Here is a 23,065-nt window from a genome sequence, read left to right as displayed (position 1 = left end):
TTTCTGCCTTTGTTCCATATTATTTGTAGTCTTACCAGAGTTGCTAGAAAGCACTAGTCTTTCATATAGAAGAACTATGAAGGATGTTGGCAGAGACCAAGAAAGGATGGAAAACACAGTTTGTTAAAACTGAAAAGACAAAATTGGACAAAATATTTAGGTTTCATAGAATTACATTTTCTTAAGTAAGTCTGTCTGTTATATTTGTATCAGCTTGAGGCAAAGAGTTCCAACATGGAGATTTTGCAATATTACCCTGAAGCACATGTAGCTGCTCTCTGTGGCCTTGGTAGACCTCAACTGTGACCAGAGACAAAAGAAGAAAGTCCATGAAAGGAGCAAACAGTAATGCAGCCAGCAATGTGCAAAGCATGGTATAAACAGCAAGAAATAGTTGAATGCCCTATATTTAGCAATATGCTGTGGTAAAGGCAGACGAACCAACATTTGTAAATTGTTCTGTGAAATCTAGTTTAACATATGAAAATAGGATCTGATTTTTCAGCAGTGGGTACTCCCCATTTCCAGGAGGTTTTATGTAGAAAATAGCACATCATTAGCCACTTCTGGTGTTGAGAAAAAAAAGATATTTTTGATAGCTTTGCCTAGGATTCATCAAATTCTGTCAGTTTAGACTCTGAGTCCTTTAATCCCTTTGCATCCTAATTTGACTCAAGGTCATTAATTTCATTACTTCCTTTTCCTCTTCAGCAAGCAACTTATTGTCAGTTACTCTGTTCCACTCAGAAAACTGCAAAGGTACTTCTCTCAGATGGCAAGGCCGCATAAAAAGCTACCATTTTGCTTTGAATTGTTGCCTTTTCCCTAAAAATGTGCTTCTCTAAAAATGTAGTCCCAAAACTATTCAAATGCTAGAGCCAAATTCTCCCACTACCTGCTTTCGCATGTTGACTGCCTCATCTAGAGGGAGAATGAAGACACTGCAGAATGCTTCATCTACAGATAAACAGTCTCTTTCTTGCCTTCATTGGTCTGCATGCATTCTGGAAACAAAGATTTCTCCCAATAAACCCTTTCACTAAAAATCACCTGAAAAGAAAGTGAAAATAGAGAGTAGAGGCATTAAAAATACATTTTGAGAGCTAATCTTCTCTAGGAATTCTGGAATAAAACTTTTCAGATCTTGACATTATTGTGAGATATTGATCCAAATCTGTCCCACACCACAGGAAGCTTCCATCCTCTTTTGGAGAGAAAGCTACACAATTTCAACCCAGTAATGACCTCTCTTTGTTCTTAAGGGACTCAACAATATTTTTTTACTTTCCTGCTCTTTTTGGCATCTGAGACATCTTTATGTATATTTTGGTTAGACATTTGGTTAGATATTATAATTTAGCTAACTATAGAGGGAACCAAAACAAACTGAGCAAAATAAACCATCTTTTGTCTTGAACGGTAACACTTGACAACTACTTTACAACTAAATCACATTACCTGCCAGAAGTATTAAGATGAACACCTATGAACACCTCACAGCATAAGTCTTCACAGATGTTGTAGGTTGTGGTTACTGCCATTCTGAACTTCACGTCAGAAGTGAGAATAACTTACACATGCTTTTGTTACTGGGAGAAGGTTACAGACATTTGGCAGGTGACCAGAGGAAGGGAAAAGAGAATAGCAACCAGCTTGAACCCTTCACACAGTCATCTGCAGAAGTTACAGGTAGTGTGTTTGATTCATCCTGTAAATGTCCTTCTGGCACAACCTGTGGCTGGCAACTGTTCTCTTCTTTCCAGCTAATACTGTCTTTACTGCAGCAGTCCCCAGCTGCTGCACAGCTGTCACACCCTTCTTTCCTTATTTCACCATACACTGGTTTTCTCTTTACAAGCAAAAATTCTTCCTCTTCTGTCTCAGTGTATTCCCTGGGAAGATCTAGTTCTGCTTATGAGCAGTTGTAAGTCTGTGAATTCCAAAGGGTATGTTGTTATAGTGGAGCTCTTGGATATCCAGGTCTAGTTACATACAAATAAATCCAACAAGCAATCTCTGAGTGCAAAATCTGCAGACCTTATATTTTTATACTGTAAATGTAATCTTGCAGATTTCTATTTTTTTTGTTCTATGCTGGAAACGCTTGCACATTTCAAGAAAGGGTAAAAGTATTAGGAGAACAGTGAAGTAACAGGGTAGAATAAAATTGTATTTTCTATTTTATTTAAGGTTTTGAATGCCTGTGTATGACAGCCAAAGCAAGCTTGGGAGGTATCCTTTATGTCATACATATGATGTAAGACAAAAATCACTTGGCTTTGCTTTAGAGTTTGCTAAAGAATTGGCAAGTGCTAATAAAAATTTTTGATCATTCCGTTCACTGATTAAGGCTGCTTTTTTCATAGTCCTTGTGTGTAGCAATATAGAAGATTTCAAGAAGCAACTGAACTGCATAACTTCTGTCTTGCTCATGTTACAGACTTTCGTTACTGTCATGTTCTCAACTTGCTTGCTTTTCCATCTTCCAGCAAGTTCTTACCAAATCAGGGAAGTAAGAGCTACAGTAACTATTTTGCACAGGATCTGTCTGAACACCATGCAGATATATTAAAGACCAACATGTTTGGGGAGGGGGAGTCTTCTAAGTAGGACTTTCATGTTCCAGATTACTTTGTAACAAGCCAGCACTTTCTTATTTTTTTTTAGATCTCTCAAAATTTGCCTAACTTAAGTTATGCTGCTTCTCCATACCCTTATTTTTTAACAGCTTTCTTTTAACACATTTCTTTACAATTTATTTATGTTGCTGCTCATAAACAATATTAAAACAGGCAGATGGGACACATTCGGAACTTCTGTCTGCCTTCTGCAACTTACTTGACTACTACAGTCTAAATCTATCTAGAGATCACTCTGATGTCTACCTCTTGCCCAAACACACTGTTTTCTCAAGAATTGTCTGCAAGAGCACAGCAAGCTGTGCTTGTGAACTTTTCAGGCAGCAAGCAGTTTAAGTGCATGAAGTATAACAGGGGAAGGACTGAAGCAAACCAGTATCAAAGCCATGCTATTACGAGACAAACCATTGCGGTGCCTGTCAGCTTCTCTCAGAGGAGACCAGGACTATTGTTTAAATACGAGAATGGATTCAGCATAAAAAATGGTCTAGATGTGACAAACACCAGAGAAGTGAAGTCCTAACGCAACAGGCCCTGCTAAAAAGTCTGTCCCCATCCTTCTTACAAGCCCTCTTTAAGCACTGAAAGGCTGCTATAAGGTCTCCCCGGACCCTTCTCTTCTCCAGGCTGGACAACCACAACTTTCTTAGCCTGTCCTCATAGGAGAGGTGCTCCAGCCCTCTGGTCATTTTTGTGGCCCTCCTCTGGACCCGGTCCAAGAGGTTCATGTCCTTCTTGTGCTGAGGGCTCCAGAGTTGGATGCAGTACTCCAAGCGGGGTCTCACGAGAGCAGAGTAGAGGGACAGAATCACCTCCCTTGACCTGCTGGCTGCGCTTCTTTTGATGCAGCCCAGAATATGGTTGGCCTTCTGGGCTGCGAGCACACATTGCCAGCTCATATCTAATTTTTCATCTACAGAAATCCAGTAAAGCTATATTAAAGTCCAAAGTTATTTTGTATTTTTGTACCACCAGTGTTTTAATATAATCTATCCAAAGCACAAATCAAAATACATGGACCTTCTTTGAAATAGCACACTAATGTTCTCAAGTCCAGTAAATAAAATGATTCTCCTCAAGTTTGTCAGTAACCTGTATGGTTATTCCTTGCAGCTCCTACTGATCTTTTAAAGAACTATGTACTAATGCTGCTGACAAAAACAAATAAAAGATCACTGCTCAAATTATATGTTGTTACTGACTACCTCATACAATAAAGTATAAAGAAACATCACATGAGCTGTAATAAATGTTTACATAGCAACTAAGAGCCTTTGCTAGTGATCACCAAACAGTAAGTTACCACCTGCTTGAGCCAAAGACGTGCCTTTTTCTTTCCCTTCAAATAATGTCCAGGCACTGCAAAAAGTCATGTGAAGAATTTAAATACTTAACTCTCACTTAAGAGTGAGTTATTTATTACTCACAAAACTGTAGTAAGTATAATGAGATTTTGCAGAACGGTGGATGAAATGTTTTTCTAACAATGTGACTTAAATATTGATGCAGTAAAGTGAATCCTATCCTCTTTCTACAAGGAACCAAAACAGAATAATACATTACTGACAAAAAAAAAAAAAAACTTGTCAAATTCTACTTCTAAAAATACATTGAATATTTATTTACAAAAGAGACTACATATAATGCTTGTATATTATTTATTTTAATTTAGTTTCAAGGGAAAAAAAAAACCATACCTGATATTGAGGGGTAATTAAACAAAAAGTTTTAAATCAGCGTATATTAAGACAGCTCAAATATTAATTTCGTTCTAATGTTTTTGCATGCTTAACCTAAAAAGAAATAAACCCTTTATTTCCACCAGAAATTTCTGCCACTCAAAATTACTAAAGACAGATTACCTAACACCTCTCTTTCAGAGTAGTACAGAGGTATTAGCCAATACGAAAAGGGACGGGCTTTTTTTTTTGTTTTGTTTTTTTTTTTTGGTGCTTGAGTGTAATCATGAAGTATCAGTGAATCATTAGGTTCAAGTTACACCTTAAGAATGTGAGCAACACGCTACTGCCAAAAGACATCGGGTGTAGAGTACCTCCAGTCTTAGCGAGAATAATGTGTGTGATTACTTTTCTGTACTTACACCAATGTACACTGTCCCAAAGCCTTTTATTAAATTTCTGTCTCGCTTCCCAATATCTTCAAAGGCATGCCAAGTACTCACCTTCTAACTTACTACGCTTCCACCACAAGGAATGTGTACTGAAGGTAGCAAGACAAGACTCAAAGTAAATTTTCAAGGAGATGAAAGGAGAGAGGCGAAGTACGCAGGTATTCGTCTGTGTTTCAGAATGGTGACCATGCGCTCGGATGTTAGTTTGGAAGACAGATCAATATGAACAGTCAAAGGGAATAGAAGCAACCCTGACAGATTGCCCACGGCTTCAGGTCAAACCAAAGCGAAAATGCGGAACCCGGCGTGATTTTGAATTCAACCGCGGTTTCCCTCAGAGCGCACGAAAAAGCAAATCGCCCGGGAGATGTGCAAACCAAGGCGGCGACCTTACGTGCTTGAAACGCCCGTCCGAGGCGGACGAGTTTTGTGGGACTCCACGGCGGGACCCTTCAGCCCCCCACGGCTTCTGACCCGCCTCGCACCTCCCGTGCCGCGCCTCCCCCACGGGCAGCGGCCCTGCCCGGCCCCGCCGCCCCGCCGGCACTCCCGCCGGCTCCCCGCCAGCGCGGGGAGCCCACAGCCATCAACCCCAACACTGCAACTGCACCTTTGGCGCTTTTAAAGATAACTGTGAGCGCACAAACCGCCGGAACATGCCCCAACACACATCCCCGCCTCCGACCCTGCCAAGCACCCCACGGCAGCACAGCCCGCCTCCGTGCCCCCGACCAAGGCGCGTATGGCCCGGAGAGCCGGCAGCGACCGGGCCCTCCCGTGGCCCGGGCTGTGGGGAGACTTGGCGGCGTCGATAAGAAACTTTCCGAAGCCCTTTCGGAGGTGCTGCCGCAGGTGAAAGGCGAACGGGAGCAACCCCGGCCGCCCCTCTCGCTTCCCACCGCCGGGGCGGCCGGGCCGGTAGCCGTTGGCGTCCGTTAGCCGCGGCGGGCGGGGCGGGCGCGGGCGCTGCCCCCCCGCCCCAGGAGGAGCGCTGAGGAGAACCGAAAGCGAAGGGAAAGGAGGCGGGCGGCGGGGGATCCCCGGGGCTGTCGGAGGTGGCAGCGCCGCTGCCTGGCGGGGGAAGACACGTGTGGGGCGGGCGGGAACCGGCCGGGGTGTGGGTGCGCGTCCCGCAGGTCCTCGGTCACGGCCCGTGACTTCAGGGCACCGCCACGGAGCCCTGCCGGGCGCTGCCGCCCCAGCCGGTGATGCCCGGGTTAGGGCAGCCGCCGGCGATGCTGTGCTGCATGCCCGGCGTGGCTTTCGTCCCCGCTTTGCTCGTCAGCTGGTCCTCGGCCGCCTTCATCATCTCCTATGTGACCGCCGTGCTGGCGGGCCACGTCGAGCCCCTCGTCCCCTACATCAGGTGAGGCGGGAAGGGCGGTGGGAGCGGCTGAGGGGCCGGCGGGGCGCCGGGGGTGAAATCCGGGCCGTGAGGCAGCGGCTTAGGCAAGGAGGTGCTGAGGGGCTCCCTCCACGCCGGGCTCCGCGGCTCCTTCCCCGCCGTGGCAGGGGCCGGGTCCCCCGGCGAGGATGTGGGGTTCCCCCCGGGGGAGGAGAGGCAGCGGTGGCAGGGCCTCCCCGTGAGGGAAGGCAGAGCGGGGACGTGCTGTGCGCACCTGTCACCCGTCACACTTCGGGCACCCCATCCTCTCTGAGAGCTGCAGGACCCGAACGCTGATGGACGTGGTAGAAAGGTCCTGAAAGAGTTTTCTGCTGGAGCCAAAGTGTGCTGCAGGCCCGATGCTAGCAAAACTTAAGGAGTAAGCGGTGGAAATGTAGTTTTGCTTGTGTAACTCCAGAACTGGGCCAAAGTGCACCAGAGAGTGACAGGACTCGAAGCCCTACAATAGGTTTTGTAGGGCACACATACCCACAAACGCGCATTTTTAAAATTTCAGCATAGGAACAATGGGTGTAAAAGGCTGCCCGAGAGATGACTGGCGTCTCTTTTCTATGACCTTAGTCATTTAAGCACAGTTCTGTATAAATAATTTTTTTATACATTGATTATGTTAATATTTAAATTCGAATTGTGAATTTTACTACTGTTTAGCTCTTAATAGATTAAAGGTAAGCCAGAAATCCAAGAGTGGTCTCTGATATATAGAAGATCAAAAAAAGATTTTCAAACATATGTTTAAAGATACATCTAGACCTAATTCCTTGAAGGACTATAATTTGCATAATTGAATGCATAATTTCAGAAGGCTACTAACCTGATTTGTACATACACATAAATTTGATTGAAAATTAGGCTCTGTCATCATAAGCAAGTGAGATGGTGCAAATGACACCGCAACCCACAAGAAAGTTGAGCTTCATTCAAATTGAGGCAAAGAAAGTTGGGCTTCATGCTTATGTTAGCCAAACTTTTTAAGATTATCTGCCCAAATCTGGAGTCATCCCTTGGAAAGCCTTTTCTTGCACATATGCAAATACCCTACTGCCTCAACAATTGTGGTTATACTCATGCTTTTCCTGGATTACATACACAGTTTTACTGACCCAATAGTGCTTGTAATCAGTGCAATTTACCCATTATTAACCAAGAAAAATAAACCATTTAGTATAACTGTCCACACTCAGTACGTGATTTGTGCTCAGAAGGATTTTGAGGTCCTGTACTAAGAAATTTGATAAATGGTGTTTCTTATGTTGAAACCATGTCCTTGAACAGAATATATGAGAGAACAGGATGATTTTTTTCTGTGTAATTGTGCACTCAAGTTTTTGACAGCCCAGATATCTCAATTGTCAGTGTCATTCTTTTTAAAGAGGTAGACCAAACCTACAAGTCACAGCTGTGTAACTCTAATAAATGTATCACAGCTGCCATAGTTGTATCAATCTAACTGAACATCTTACTGAAAAAATCACTGTTATCCTTTAACTAAGGAATCACAATAAATGTCCACACACCCTAAAAAAACCCCAAGGCCTATGAGGCTGTGTCACTGATTAAAAAAAAGCAAACAAACCCACTCACATTTCAGGCCCACTACATTTGCTAGTAAAGTGTTTTGAAAGACAGGTGTCTTGTTTATTTTACATTCTTAACATTTGGACTAAGGATATACATTGACTGTTGGTGAACGATCTGTAAGAATTCTAAACGTGTATGGTCTAAGCATATGATCTTTGTAGAAGGTAATACGATGATTCCTTTTAAGTACTCAGGCCAGTAAGTCATACCATAGTTCATATTCTTATTTTGTAGGTCATTGCTTTAGCCTGAGAAGCTGAATCATGAGATTAAGAACGTGATTTAGTGAAACTTAGAGTGATAAAAAAGAAAGAGGAAGAATGTCGCAACATTTCAGTTGTGCAATATCTTAAAATGAACTATAAAAATTAAATAGAGGTTTTATGGTGAAATTCCAGTTACACTACGGAGAAAAATATTGTGAAAATTTTAGTTCAACATTTCTATAATTCTTATTTGCATTCCTCAAGTACTCTGTGTATGCCTTGAGGTAACTTGTTAATTTTATTTGTTTACCATGCAACAGCTGTCACAGTGAAAGACACACGTCTAAGTTTGTCATTGAACTTGTGCTGATGTCTCATTAAGTAAACCATGTAAATACATTTCTGGGTAGATAAAAATGAATATGATTTTGTGTTTTCTGGCAGCTGAAGCCTAAAGATTGATTAGGTTGTGCCCAAATTAGTTCTTTTGTTCGTACTATTCAAAATTCAAACTAATTTGGATGTGCTGGGGTTGCTCCTTGGCAGTTTGAATTCTCAGTGAAAGAGTAAAGGGCACTTTCCTTAAAGTATTTGCTGTCATTTAGTACCTCTGGATCAATCAGAATCACTGTAGGCAGAATATAATCTTCCTACTTTAAAAATCTGGGACTTCAGTTTGGATAGCAGTAGCTTATGATGGCTATGAAGAAAACTTGATGACAATGAGCCTTTTGGCCCTAAAATATTTATTCCCTGTATCCTCTACGTTCTTGCCTTTCAACACTTCAGAAGACTGTTAGACTGTAGAATTCTGGTATGTGAGACGGTGACACAAATGCTGTCATTTTCATACCGGGTTCCTTATCTTTTCCATGGTGGTTATGCTTATCCATGCACCATTGCAAATAAGAGAGTACATGTTTTTGTCTCATATGTGCCATTTTCTTTTTTCTTTTTCATGAAAATAAAGTAACTGTCACAGAATACTTTTTTTTCCTTTTATCCAAAGCAGTAGACCAGAAGTAAAATTAAAATGTACCTAAGTCTTCATTTAGCTTCAGTGATTTTTTATAATAATAGCAAAAATTCACCTATAAAGCTTTAGCTTGAGAAAAGCTTTAATTGAAAAATGGATGGAGTTCAGTGCAATTTCAGGTTATTTGGATTGCCCATAGGATGTGAAGTGTTCCAAAAACTTCAAATGGCTTTCTTTGCATGTGCCGATTCCACTCTCTTCTCACCTGAAGTCCTTCAAAAGCTTTGAAGTGATAACAGTCCTGTACTTAGCATAGAGCAGTTTCTGATTTGCAATAAGTCCTTCAAGATTGTCACAAGTGGCCCACTTTTTAAATGAGTACTTTGTTATATTTATGAAAACGCTCTAGAAACATGAGGAAAAGATGTGAGGTTCAAGGTTAAAAAATGGGCTAAATGAAGCATGGATTAAGGTGATTTTCAGAAGTGTCAAACAAAAAAATGAGAGTTGCCGTACTGTTTTCATCAACTCTACTATCAAAGAGAAACAAGACTAATACAGAGTACAAGCTGGAACAAGTTTTCAGAAAGCACTACAACAAGAAAATACAGATGAATAGGGATTCTTAATGCCTGAGAAGTTGTAAAAACTTGTCTGAAATCCTGGTTCAAGCTTTTGCTGTCTGAGAATTTGGAAGCAATCTAGTCAAAAGAAATACAAGATTTTTCTCTAGTTTTTGCATCAGCTTTTCATAGAAAAGGATTCTCCTTTCATCCTAAGCTTCCTCCTGTTCCTACTAAATCATCTTAGCAACTGATTACACAAATGCTTCTGTAACATAGAAGAGGATTGTGAGATAATATAATTTGTAAAAAATTAAATCTTTTGATGTTGTCATACTCTTGAAGCTAACAAAAAAAATCTTGCTTTAAGAATGATTGCTTTTGTATGGAGTGCTTTCTCTTTTGGGTGTTAAGAGCACAGGCATTCGTGTTGAACACCTGTCATTTTGGCTGCCCTAGGTGGTAGGTTTGGAAGTTTAGCACTGGAAACTAATCCAGCCTCACTGTTGGAATCAAGAGTATTCATCTTCTTGAATCACATAAGAATCTCTAGCTAGTACCTACTTGTCGCATCATACACCTAAGAAACTTCCATTCTCAGAATCTTTGCTCAGTTTCCACTGAACATGGGCACAAGCTAAAACCCATACATGTTTATTTTTCTGACAGTAGAGTTCCTTGGGTGCCTCTGTTTACACACACAATCGTGCCTCTTGGTACTGGTGATAATAATACCCAAATTGTATAAAGATTTATGAGCTACGTGTTTTCCAGTGCCTTAACCAACAGAGCCTGATCAAACAAATATCCTTGACTGGTTGTACATTAGACAAGAAAAAGTAGTGTAAAGAGGTGATGGCATCGCAGTATTCTTATTTCAACAGAGCACTCATCTTTTATAAATGAGTCCTGCTTGAGGGGACTTGAACCCACATACTCCCAGGCGTATGTCCTTCCTATGAGGAAAGGGCATTCTCTGGTGTGGATGTTTGTGTGGGTGTTTGCACATATGTAAGGAAAAGAGGGAGAAGGATTCTATGATGAAGGTATTCAATTTTCTACATAACATATATTTTGTATGTACGACGTTTATATGCATGCATGCATGTGTAGGAATTCTGTAGATATTCTCACACTCATGCTCTGTCTGTCTGTCCCAGTGAACTTCTAACTATCCCTTATGAAGGTGAATTGCTTCAGCGGAAGACTTACAACACCTTGGGCCTAGAGTACTCTTAAGCTGTATCTACATTAGTAAATTAAACAGTGCCTAAGAACGCTCCCAGGTATTGGAACGCAATTGCTCTCCTGGGGTAAAGTCCTTTCAAACAAATCAGGAAATTAAGCCAAATTCTCTCACATCTTAGGATACTGAATGCCATTAGATATGTTTTACTCTATCACAGTGTTAGTTTAGCAGAAAAAAGAAATGTCATTCCTAAAATGTCATTTATGTAATGATTTATGTCACTACAAGCAAAGTATCGCTCTGTCACATCTCTGCATATTGCATACAAAAAAGGAAGAAATACAGTTCAAATAGTATACTCTAAAAATATTATTTCTTTCTAAAAAGAAAGACTCAGTACTAAAAATGGAGCTTAAGTGTAGAGCAGGTGACTTTCTAATTTATATATTTAAATGTCTTAGTTACATAGCAGCAGTTCACACAAGTTAAATTTCTCTTGGGGTTTCATGGGTATGTCTAATTTATGTTTCACGGATCTCAATTAACTTTTAATTTCTTCTCTCTTCCTACTTTAGTGACACTGGAACAAAACCTCCAGAGAGTGGTATCTTCGGTTTTATGATTAATATTTCGGCACTTTTAGGTATGTATGAGGTACTTGGTTTGAACACAGCAAAGAAATGAAAACTAGCAAAAGCTGTCTGCCTAGACTGCAGTCCATACAATATTATGCAGAAAAAGTGTTCCACAGTCAAAACGCAGTATCAGATAGATGGAAGTAATATCTAGAGGGCCAGGTCCTTAGGGTCAGTAAGTGCAGACTTAGAGGCACTTCTGACTCTTAAGAGCACCTCATCAGTGCAAAGTAGTCAACGCAGCTGGAAATAAAAAGTGGAAGAAAGATGGCATAATTACTTTGCAAAAACCATATCTTTGATGTAGGGAGACATTAGGTTCTAGGATGCTGCATCAAAAGGAAAGACAGTGTTGAAGAAACACCTGGTTTCCTCTGCAAGATGCCTACTCCACTAAATGTCTACTGGCCTTGAATCAGGAAGTTTGGCAATTTCTATTCACTTCTAGGGAATGGAGGATCAAGAACTCCAGTTGGTCTTGGCCAGTAGGTCGAGGGAGGTCATTCTCCCCCTCTACTCGGCACTGGTGAGGCCACAACTGGAATACTGTGTCCAGTTTTGGGCTCCCCAGTTCAAGAGGGACAGGGAACTGCTGGAGCGAGTCCAGCGAAGGGCAACTAAGATGATTAAGGGCTTGGAGCATCTGCCTTATGAGGAAAGGCTGAGAGAGCTGGGACTCTTTAGCCTGGAGAAGAGAAGGCTGAGGGGAGACCTTATTATGGCATACAAGTATCTAAAGGGTGGGTTGAAGGAGGATGGAGCCAGGCTCTTTTCATTGGTTCCAAGTGACAGGACTAGGGGCAATGGGCACAAGTTAGAACACAGGAAGTTCCGTTCAAATACACGGAAACAGTTCTTTACGGTGAGGGTGACAGAGCACTGGAACAGGCTGCCCAGGGAGGTTGTGGAGTCCCCTTCCCTGGAGATTTTCAAGACCCGCCTGGATGCAGTCCTGAGTAATGTGCTCTAGGCAATCCTGCTTTAGCAGGAGAGTTGGACTAGATGATCTCTAGAGGTCCCTTCCAACTCTGATAATTCTGTGATTCTGTGATTCTGTGATAACTCTGTACCTCTATATGCATGTAGTCCATGATGGCCTTCATGCAAAGTAAAAATCATGTATTTTACCTTTCCTAAGAGCCTCATTCAGTCACACTATCTTGGTGTGTCTCATGTAACCTTGTAGTGCCTGGACAAACTTACCTATCTATTTTTCCAACTGTAAATAGATTGAAACTATGTTCTGTGTTATTGAACTGTGGAATCCAGTCTACAGTTTATTATATCCTGGTGAACCATGACCTTCTAATTCATTAGAGGTGTTTGTCAGGAGTGAACTGCATATTGGGGTCACATAGGCTGAAATAAAATCTGTGTGTAGTGGTTTGGGGACTCTTTGAGCAAAGAGCAGCTAGAATTGGCCCAAAAGCTTTGAAAATATTTTCTGGATACACAGCTAGATATTTTTTTCTGTTTACATTCTACAAAAATGTATTAATTCTTCAGGGCATCCATTATAATGAGATGTATTTCTGGTACAAGACTGCATATCAAAGCAGAATAAACTCTCCCACTTTATCTTATAGTTCATCTCCCAGTAACAGCTATTCCTAATGTGGAATGTCAATGCCTCTGTGCCTAAAGTGCACAAGAGAATGTGATTTAAATTAGTGCTTTTCTTGAAGTGATGTGCAGTTATTTCTAGATAGCATTAATGTGTGATGTTAAGACTAAGATAATGTTAAGATAGTTCTAGCTGAAATTAATACATCCAAAATTCACTACCTTTCTTCTTCATCCCAGTAGAGTTTAAGGCAGTATTTTTTATTGTATTATGCTTATAATTTTATTCTGTATGCAAATATGTTACAGGGCAAGGTCTTAAAATGTAAGAAATATATGATAATTGATGAAAATATGTATTTTTTTGTTTTTCAGCTGTAATTACAATGTACATCAGATATTTATTAATAGAGAAGCAAAATGAGTCTTCACACTTTGTTAGGTCTTCATGCAACATGTTTTCATTATGTATTGGATTGATGGGCTGTATTGGAATGGGCATAGTTGCAACTTTTCAGGTATGACCATAAATTTCATGTAATAGGTTAAACTGAAGTTGTTTTATGAGTTTAAAAAGTCAAATAGATCAGAGTGGTTACTGTTATCCCGGTGTGGATACTTGGCAAATGGAGCAAGCTTGTGTTTCTTGTTTGTCTTTTTTCAGTACCTTTAAAAAGATAGATTTGCTTTCTCCCTATAAACTAGATCTTTTGCTTGTACAGTTATGTAAGTAAGGGGTTTTGTGTGTGCTTGTCTTGTAACATCTGTACTAGAAAACAACTTAGTATAGATGCCTTTGCTGTAAAATTTTTACTCTGAAAATTTTGCTGTAAAAATGCTTTGCTAATTGCAGTTTAGTTTGCTTAGTCAGGTAGGGAAGAATAAGTCAAACTAGCAAAAGGACCTGTATCGTTATCTGAATGATGGCACATACATGAGCAGCATTTTCTACAGAATAAACTAGATTTATCTGACAGGTTAGAACATTGAGCACAATATTAGCCCATTGTTTTGAGTTTGCAGGAGATGGCACGACATGATGTTAAGTCTTTTGATAGAGACGTGTAGAATTACCATTTTCTTTGCCAGAAATTATAAGACATCTCATTGTAAATCGAAGAAATTTAACCCTCGGTGTCTGAAAGAAAATCCAATAGAGAGGAAGAATATTGAAACAGATTATTCTTTTCACATTTTCTTGTGAGGAAGCATGTAATAGAGTAGATTATGACACAAGAAAGTATTAGGACAATTGCACTGAAAACTTCATCTGAGAATCAAGTCAAGTTTAATTGGCACATAGTTTGAGATACTGCCTTTAAATCTGTGGAAACAACTGAATTATTTCTTTTAAACGATGGTCTACCTTGAGGAACATTTTGATAAATACTGTTGTGCTTATATAGCGACCTGACAACATACAGAGAAATTGAAAATAGAGATTGTCAGGGCTTCAGCAGCCAATACAATTTTGCATGTAATTGACATGGTATTTTCAAACAGAAAACTCTGCCTTAGGCCTATATCTTGCTCTTTTTAGTTTTTCCGCCATGTATTGTGTGTGAATTGCAAACACTGTAGGAACTGCAGTCTATTCTAAGCATGCTAGCCTACAATTAAGTATCTATACTCTTATTGATTAGATTTATATATGTGGCATAAAAAAAAGTTAGATGATGGGGAACATTGTTGCTTGACTGAAAAAGAAAACAAACTCAGCTTCAATAAGGAAAAGACAGATCGTGAATGCGAAATAATTTGGGAGAGTCGGGGAAGTAGAAACTTTGATCCTACAGTTTCCAAAGGGCTCCCTTGACAGTTATAACATTGGTTCTTATCTAATCTCTATTGTCTTGCATTGCCAGTTCATACACTCCTTCCTCGCCTCATTTCTCTTTCCTCTGCTTTGACCTTACTTTGCATGTTAGGGGTAGTTTGTAGGAAGGGTTCAGAACACAGTAAGGATCTGATCTGATCTAGCAGATTTTTGAGTGGGCTTAATCAGAATAACTGGCACTATTGAGCATCAGTTCATTTTCTCTTTCCCCAAAGCAAAATATCTAGTTTGCTAAAAAGGCTTCAGTGTCAAATTATACTGGAAATATTTAAGCTTTGCTTTTATTTACTCAAATCTAATGCCACTTGTGGTGAAACTTTTTAAGCAGCGTAATTATTTGTAAGGATTTTTTTTGCATGGCAGGTAGCATGGAGTTTTAATGATATTGTTCTCTGAACACTAAAAAAGTGAGAAAAAGGGTGAGAGAAAACACTAGGAGTGTGTCCTCCAAAAGCAAAAGAGTTTCTGAGAAAATAACTAATGGTCACGAATAGTGTTTGTTTTCTGTTTTAAATAACCCAACGCTTGAAATACAGAAATGAAAGACAGTGGAGGGTTAGCTTTAAGAAGATAATTGGATATGGAAGGAAAAATCCAGTAGCCCTTAATGAAAAAGGCAAAGCAAAACCGCAGGTCTTAGCAGGTCTGGTTTTGCCTGTTAGGTGTGAAATAGAGATGACTAAAGACAGATCTTCCTGTCTTTGACTAGAAAGCATAGGGGGCTTACTGCACCAGATGAAGGAACATTTCCCAGGTTCTGCAGGGGTTCAGTGTGATGGGCTTTTTAGGGAAGCTTTGGCAGTTTGATAGGAGCAATCGTTAGAGCCATGTTAGAAAAGTTCTATATATTGTGTATGGGGCTAAATGTATAAGCCAACAGTTACACGTGCTTAGTGCTTTCCATACCAAATCCTGTCATTCCTATATGCCAGGCAAAAAGTGGGACAGAGGAGAAGAAAATGCAAGCATAGATGAGATGTCACTTAAATATCTATGTGAGGAACATGCCTTAAAATCTGACACAACTTAATATGTCACAGAGAAGGGAATGAGTAGAAAGAAAAGCACAGGGGAAAAAAGATTTTAAAAGAGTATGTGAACGTAATCACCACTACAAGATAAAGAAAACAGTGACCTCCAGGCAGGAAAGGTGTTAAAATATGTAATGAAAAGATATAGAGGTGTTTTCATGAACCACTAAAATAGAACTGTAGTAGGTCAGATCACAGCACCTGTTTTGCTATGCTCTGGTGACAGAAAGGAGCTTTAAAGTTAACAGTCTGATACTGGATTCCATTACTAGTACAAAGTTATTATTCCAATAACTTTGTATTAGTAATTTTTTAAAACATGTAGAATACAATAATTTCTCTGGAATCTTCAGCTGTTTTGTTACTGGGTATTCTACTTGTTTGTGTTTTAAAGGAGAGAATCTTCCGTAGCTAGGGTATTATAAAAATGTAGGCTACATATACTGATACTGGAATTTTACACACACTTTCACCTGTTGCGGAACTTGAATAAAAGTGGCTAATGATGTGGGGAAGAGTAAGAAGGTTGAATAATTCAAAAGGCTGACAGTGTAAGACCTTCAAATCAAGAGCTTATTTTAGGTAACACTTTTTTTTTTTTTTTTAAATATGTAACTAAATTTCTGCTGACTTACTTCCTGGAGCCTTGTGGCTGGCCACTGGAGGATGGGTGATGGAGTTACAGCAGTCACTATTTAGAACAGGTCCCATGAAACTTTACTGTTAGAGTATGGCCACACAAATGCAGATTAGACTTTCAATGCAAAAGGATGAAAATCTTTGGTAGGATAAAGGGAAAAATGATGTATAGGAACCTCTTAAGAAAAGCACAAGCCAGTTCCTGTTTGTGGAAGCATTAATTGGTAATAGACCAATTATTGAACAGCACTAAAACTGATCTATGCTTTTATGTGAACACAGGAAAGGACTTTGACCTGGTGGCTTTGGACATGGTTAGTTTACCTCTCTGAGCTACTCTGTCTCCTTTTTCTTTCATCTGCCCTGTGTAGACTGTTGGGACAAGGGACTGTTTCCCATTGCTTGTACATGTCCAGCATTATGTGGCTACTGTCTTCTAAGGGCTCAATGATTCCTACCACTGTAGAAACAGTAGCAACTAACCATTGTGATGATTCTCTTTCCAGGAGCTGTCTGTTCCCAGTGTCCATGACATAGGCGCTTTGGTGGCATTTGGCTCGGGTGTTGTATACATTACACTTCAGTCCATAATCTCTTACAAGTCCTGTCCACAATGGAACACTTACTTTGTGTGTCACATAAGGATGGCCATATCTATAATATCATGCATTGCTTTCATTCCCAGTATCCTTTATGGTGTATTCCATGGTCTTCCCTTTATGCATTCATGACTTTCCTTTTAAGTTAAACCATTGCTGATAAAGGATGAAAATGAGGTTGCAGTCTTTGTTTAGGGCTCTCTAATATTTCTGCTATAGTAACGCATATAGCACGTTGAGACACCATTAATAGCATAAAGATGAGTTTCGGGGTCTTTCTAAAAAACTGTATCTCTTCTTTCAGTGATACATTGAAATCTAGTGCCCCATTGTTCTTCATAGGATCATATGATAATTCAGATAGGAAGGGACCTCAGCAAGTCAGCCAGACCAACCTTCCAGCCTCCTTCATTTGAAGGATGGTATGGAGAAAGAGCTGCAAAAGGGGAGCACTGCTTCTAAAATGAACCTAACACACAGACATAAAATACAGTTGGCATATACAAGATTTCCTTCAAGCCTAAGCAGATGCTTTGGGTCATGTTTATTGGCGCTTGCCTTCACTAGATGCTTCCTCTGGAGACACAGTCAACACATTGGCTCTTCCCACACCCTGCTGAAATAAGTCATCCCATTGATTGTACTGGTCTTTAGGTGATCTGCCAGTGTTGAAAAGTGGTTGCAGCAGATCATCGCAACAGCCAGACAGCTACAGCCTGCTTTTGGTTTCAGCAGCTGTGAAAGTGCTTTTAAAGCCCCAGTCCTGAGAGACAGTTGTACAAATATATCAAGACACCTATTGTGGACCAATGGAAACCATCATGGTTTTCCTTCCCACAATGCAAGACTGCTCCCACAGTTCTCAGGCATGAATGGGATCTAAGTTTTGGAGTGTCTCCCTTTGCCCTCTGTACTTTGGAAGAACCCACAGAAACATTTATTTGCACAGAAATTTGTTTTGATTGCTGCTATCAGTTATCTTGCAATAGCGTGTTTCATTTACTTGTCTTCTTAATACTTGGATTTGATATTCTGGTTGTTCAGGATCTCCAGTGTTACAGAAGGGGGAGATGGGGTCTTTTTTTGTAAGCAGACATTTTCACTATTACTCACTAAACTTTTATAGTTTCCTTTACACTGTGTTTTTCCCAGTGATTGTGTTTGCTTCACAAATTTCCATGACAAAAATTGATTGGACTCCAGATGAAAAGGTAAAATCTCACTAGGTAGCCAATTTATCCTATATCATTTTATTTGGGGTACGCTGTTATGTTTATCTTAAAGTGTATAGCATTGCACACACTTCAGAGACTTTAAACAGTACATCATCATGAACAGATTTGTGAAATCTCATCGATTTGTGCAATGCTGGTTTCTAGTTATTTCTTCATTAGAAAACTGTATGCAGCTCGGGTAAGAAAACTTGTCACGAATGGTTAAATCTTCAGAGAGTTAAATTTTCATTTTAACCAAGCATTTGAAACTTACCTATAGAATAAATTGTAAAAAAAAAAAAAATATTCTGGAAATGAGTTGTTCTACTTCCTTTTATAGTCACATTTCTTGAAAATGAACTTCACATGTGAAATGAAAGTGGACCATTTTGATTCTGAGGTTTTTTACAACATTGGTTTTCTCAGCTTTTTCACCATTCTTTATTAAACAATTGTTACTATTGTGATAAACGTTGGGGGTCTGACCTGAAGCATACTAAAGTCAGTATCAGGTATTTGTACTGATTTCAGTGTTCTCAGAATGATAACAATGAACGATAAGTTCTCTTTTTGGACAAACTTTGCCACATGGAGGTATTCAAAATACTTGTGAGATAAATCTTCACAAGTTAGATAAACTTAGTGATATCTGCCTCTTGAGGTTTTTTTGTTTTACTTGAGATGCAAGGATGAGAAACTGTTTTTACTGAAACAGATGGCATACTTGTCAATGGCATGTTAAGAAACACTTTACATTCTGTTTGTGTCATCTTACATAGGTTTTCTATGAAGGTCTACTTAAAAACAAAGGTCTTGTCAGGAACTGTGATACAAGGGTAGCACTCCATTTTAAAATAATCTGAGAATTTACTATGAGGAATAGTACTATCGAACTCAGTGGCTCTGAGTAAAAGTTTTGAATATGGGCACTTTGGTATCCTTCACAAAAGAACTAAATTTTTCAGGAGCAAATTATATTCAAACTATGCTTTTTCATGTTAGTGCACAAAATATGTAGCTTAATGGAATAAATGCAACCTTGATAAATATACTTACCACTCTAAAAATTAAATCTTAATTGACTCTTATTCAACAGGGTATTGGGATGATGAGTCATAAGTCTTAAAATATTTGTTGAATTTACAGAAGGAAATGTCTATTTTTATAGTATTCCACAGTCATTTTAACTGTTTTATCTGAAAATTTATTTTATGTCTCATTCCATCAGGATTATACTTACCATTTTGTGAGTGCAATCTGTGAATGGACAGTGGCCTTTGGTTTTATCTTCTTCTTTTTAACTTTCATTAGAGATTTTCAGGTTGGTATTTACATATTTTAGCAGTGACTAAGAAGTGCTATGAATTGTATAACAGCAAATGCAATAGAAAATTTCAATTCTTTATCTCAGCTAGATATACCAAAGTTCTACAGAAACAAATTTTATCAATCACAGAACTGATTTCTGTCTACCTAATGAATATTTTTTCCATGGGCTTTAAAACATAAGAATCAGTTTTATAAATCAGTTTAATAGTTTAATAGGTGTCTGGCCTTGAAAATTATTCGCTAAATATATTTTACTTATTTACCAAACTTTTTGTAAAAGGAGGCCCTCTAAAGGTGACATAATCCCAAAATAAATGAACTGCATTTCTTTCTACTTGAGGGATTTTATATAATAATCCAATGCATTTCAACCATAGATGTTTCCTTTTAAAAAAAGAAAAACAAAACCAAACGCATTTTAATATATGCTGCCTCACAATGTGAAGAATATAAAAAAAATTTTTGAAAAGTATTAATTTGAAAACCTTTTGGTTTGGGTAGCTGGATCTGATGATGCATCAAGCCTGACTTTAAGGAAGAGAGAATATTAGATTAGTTAAAAAGAAAACACTTTTATGATTTGTGAAAGGACTACCTTGAATTTACTTTCCCAAGCTTTCCCTTGCCAACTCTTGTTGTTTACACAGCATGTTCTAGCTGCAGCGTTTCTTGAGGTTTTTGTTTGGTTCAGGGATACAAACTGCTGAAAATACCAATGTGTGAGGCTTAACTTTGGCAAAAGAACTCGTAAAAAAATAAAAAAACCCACATTGGTCATGGCAAGTGCCTTGTGGAGATTTAAGTACAAAACCTCCTGGATCTTACTGTAGGTGTTAAGAGGATCACGGCCTCCTTATGCTTCTCAGACTTCAGGATATTTGTTTTCCTCATAAAGTAGTTGAAACTTTGCAAGAATGAAGTAGAGAGCTTAAGGGAGAAAAGACTGAGAACTCCTGCTTTATACCATAATTACAAAGATGAACTAACTCAGTTGTAGTAACCGTAGATGTCATACCCCATACGTACGTTTTTCATATATACCATTGCCTCACATAATTCCCAGAAAGTTGAAAACTATATCCAAGCACTTGTGTAACTGTAGAACTAATAATTGAGATCACGTATGTGAGCCAATTTGTGCTGTGATAAATTGCTGGAAACCATATCAAGAATTTGTGGAGGTGAGGAAGGAGGAAAAATAGTGAAAACCATTTGCTGACCAACAGCAAATATTTCTACACCCATTTACTTTTGACTGATGGTACTGAATAGACCATGGCTGTAGGGCTCTTCCTTTTTAGAAAAAAAAAAAAAAAAGCTAGATTCTGCAGAACAAAATGCTTTTTTTAAAAAAAGTAATTGTTCAAAATTACACAATGCATTATCTTAAAGGCACATAATTGCCATCTAAAACTGATATATTGAAGTACCATTCAGAAATGCATCATTAAACTTATCATTTTTGGGAGGAGGTATTTATTGCTAGTCCATCACCCTCTGATGTCTACACATATGACAGTATCTGTTTTATCAAAAGTCAAACTCTTCCCTTGGAGATACATATTTGCAGACAATACTGTAGTCCTCAGAGTAGTTAAATGAGTTGAAAAGTCTGCTTCAGAACACAGATCCTAGCATTCAACATTGAAAGTTTAACGATATATAAATATTGTTAACATAATAAGAGAAAGCAATGAAATTAAACTAAATAGAAATGTGGAAATTTTAATTTACAGGCTATAAAATAGCATGAAATCCAATGTTTGACAATGGCAAAGATTTTTTAGATTCTATCTTTCTTTTGTCCTAACTGGTGCTCACAGAAAACCAAACTATTAATTGAGAAAAACCAACTGCCAAACTCTAAGAAAAATAAGCTGCCTTTTTTATTTTTTTATTTCTCACAGTATGTATTTCACTTCTTTTTTTTTGTTTGTTTTATCTCCTTGTACTTTATATCACAGGGATAAATTAATTTATTTTAAGCTGATCTTGTTTTATTTTTCTTTTAGAGATTTTCCTTAAGGATATCGACAGAAATACATGAAGACTCCTGATAGTGGAGAAAATTATATTTTATATATAAGAATACTCTAGGTTTCTTTTTACTTATAGAGTATGTTGCAGAGCAGGGATTTGAAAAGGTGTATAAAGAACCCATGCTATTAACTCTGCAACATCTACAACAGCAACCACTAAAACATTTCAAAAACTCACAGCAATGTTCCTGCTACCTTTTTGCAATATTTTATAATTTTTATACTGTTTGATGTATTAAAAATACTGCAATAGAAGCAAACTGTAGAAGCATTTAAAAGTCATTCAAAGACTTTTGATCTCCTCAGCTCTTCCGTTTTGGACATATACATAGTTTTTCATTTGTTATAGTCTGATTAGTAATGTTAGTTTTAAACTTGAGAAAATACATTTTGCGAATAGTTAGGAAAGTCTAAAGACAATGGAAAACACTAAGGCTCAGTTCCTACTCCGTGAAGTTGCAAGAACTGTGGAGGAAGCTGTGAGCAGAAGAGGGCATCTTTGCTTCAAGACTAGAAATTCGCAGTTAGTAGGTGGCAAAACTATGCTACCTGTTTCTGATGGTGGACACTGTATACAAATACAAAACCTAGGAGAAGTTTAAACTATACTGCTTGAAAAATGTATTTTAGTCATCACTGCAATGTATGTTGTAAAAGTCTCCCCCTTTTTCCCATTTATGCAGTGCTGGCCGTAGGATGTGTAAAACTCAAATGGGAATAGAAAGTAAATTCACAGTTATGCACAATCTACTAAAGAGAAATCTTACTGCAATTTGGTTAATACAAAGCATGTTTTCCAGCCTGTGTTTTAACCTACAATGATGGAACGAAGACGTCCTCCCAAAAGTCAGTGGGAGTGAATGGAAAACAAGAAGAGGCACCAGTAGTTCTCAGGTGTTTGGTTTTATGTGTATGAGTGTGTATATATATATATAAAACTGAAGAAAAAAAATCCTTGAGAGCTTCTGTAGCACAGATATGGCATATTTGCTGCTATAAACTTACTTCTGTAATGAAACACTTGGAAAGGAACTAATTGAGAAGTCAGATGTTACAGGTATGGTGAAAGGGACTTTCCTGGATTCATTCACTACCTCCATTTAGTGCATTAACCACTTGGCTATCAATCAACGTCTCTGAAAATTAAATTTGCCATGGTCTATCACAGTTTATGCAGAAATACTGATGATTTTCAGTTGCTAATTTTTCATGAGATAAAACAAAGGCATGTTTTGGAGAGTGATGTCTTAAGACTAGTCAACGGTTGATACTTCCTGTAATGTGTATTTTAAACTGTATTAAATTCAGCGGTTTCACGACTTAGAGAGTCCATGTTTTCTTTATAAGTTCTTCCAAATAAAAATAGTAGAGGTGTTTTTCACTGGCAGATTTCCTTTCCCCAGTATTCACGTTATCTTGCAGAGGTTTGTAGTAACGATCATGTTAAAAAACAAATCTAGTACTGGCTAAACGCAAGACCTATGACTTG

At 38.7% G+C, this 23,065-nt stretch overlaps 1 protein-coding gene across 1 annotated transcript; it reads left to right on the top strand.

Moving 5' to 3' along the window:
- Positions 1-5,978: 5,978 nt before the first annotated feature.
- On the top strand, positions 5,979-21,838 carry DRAM1 (DNA damage regulated autophagy modulator 1; the record flags this gene model as incomplete). Its single annotated transcript, XM_082495116.1, has 7 exons — positions 5,979-6,136; positions 11,266-11,333; positions 13,264-13,406; positions 16,902-17,079; positions 18,147-18,205; positions 19,437-19,529; positions 21,550-21,838. The coding sequence occupies 7 exons, from the start codon at positions 5,979-5,981 to the stop codon at positions 21,592-21,594; spliced, it is 744 nt and encodes a 247-aa protein (XP_082351242.1). The 3' UTR covers positions 21,595-21,838.
- Positions 21,839-23,065: the final 1,227 nt, after the last annotated feature.

Source organism: Vanellus vanellus, assembly GCF_965231255.1.
Source record: "Vanellus vanellus genome assembly, chromosome: 1".
In the NCBI taxonomy this organism is placed as follows: domain Eukaryota; kingdom Metazoa; phylum Chordata; class Aves; order Charadriiformes; family Charadriidae; genus Vanellus; species Vanellus vanellus.
This window is presented reverse-complemented; position numbering and strand designations above follow the sequence as displayed.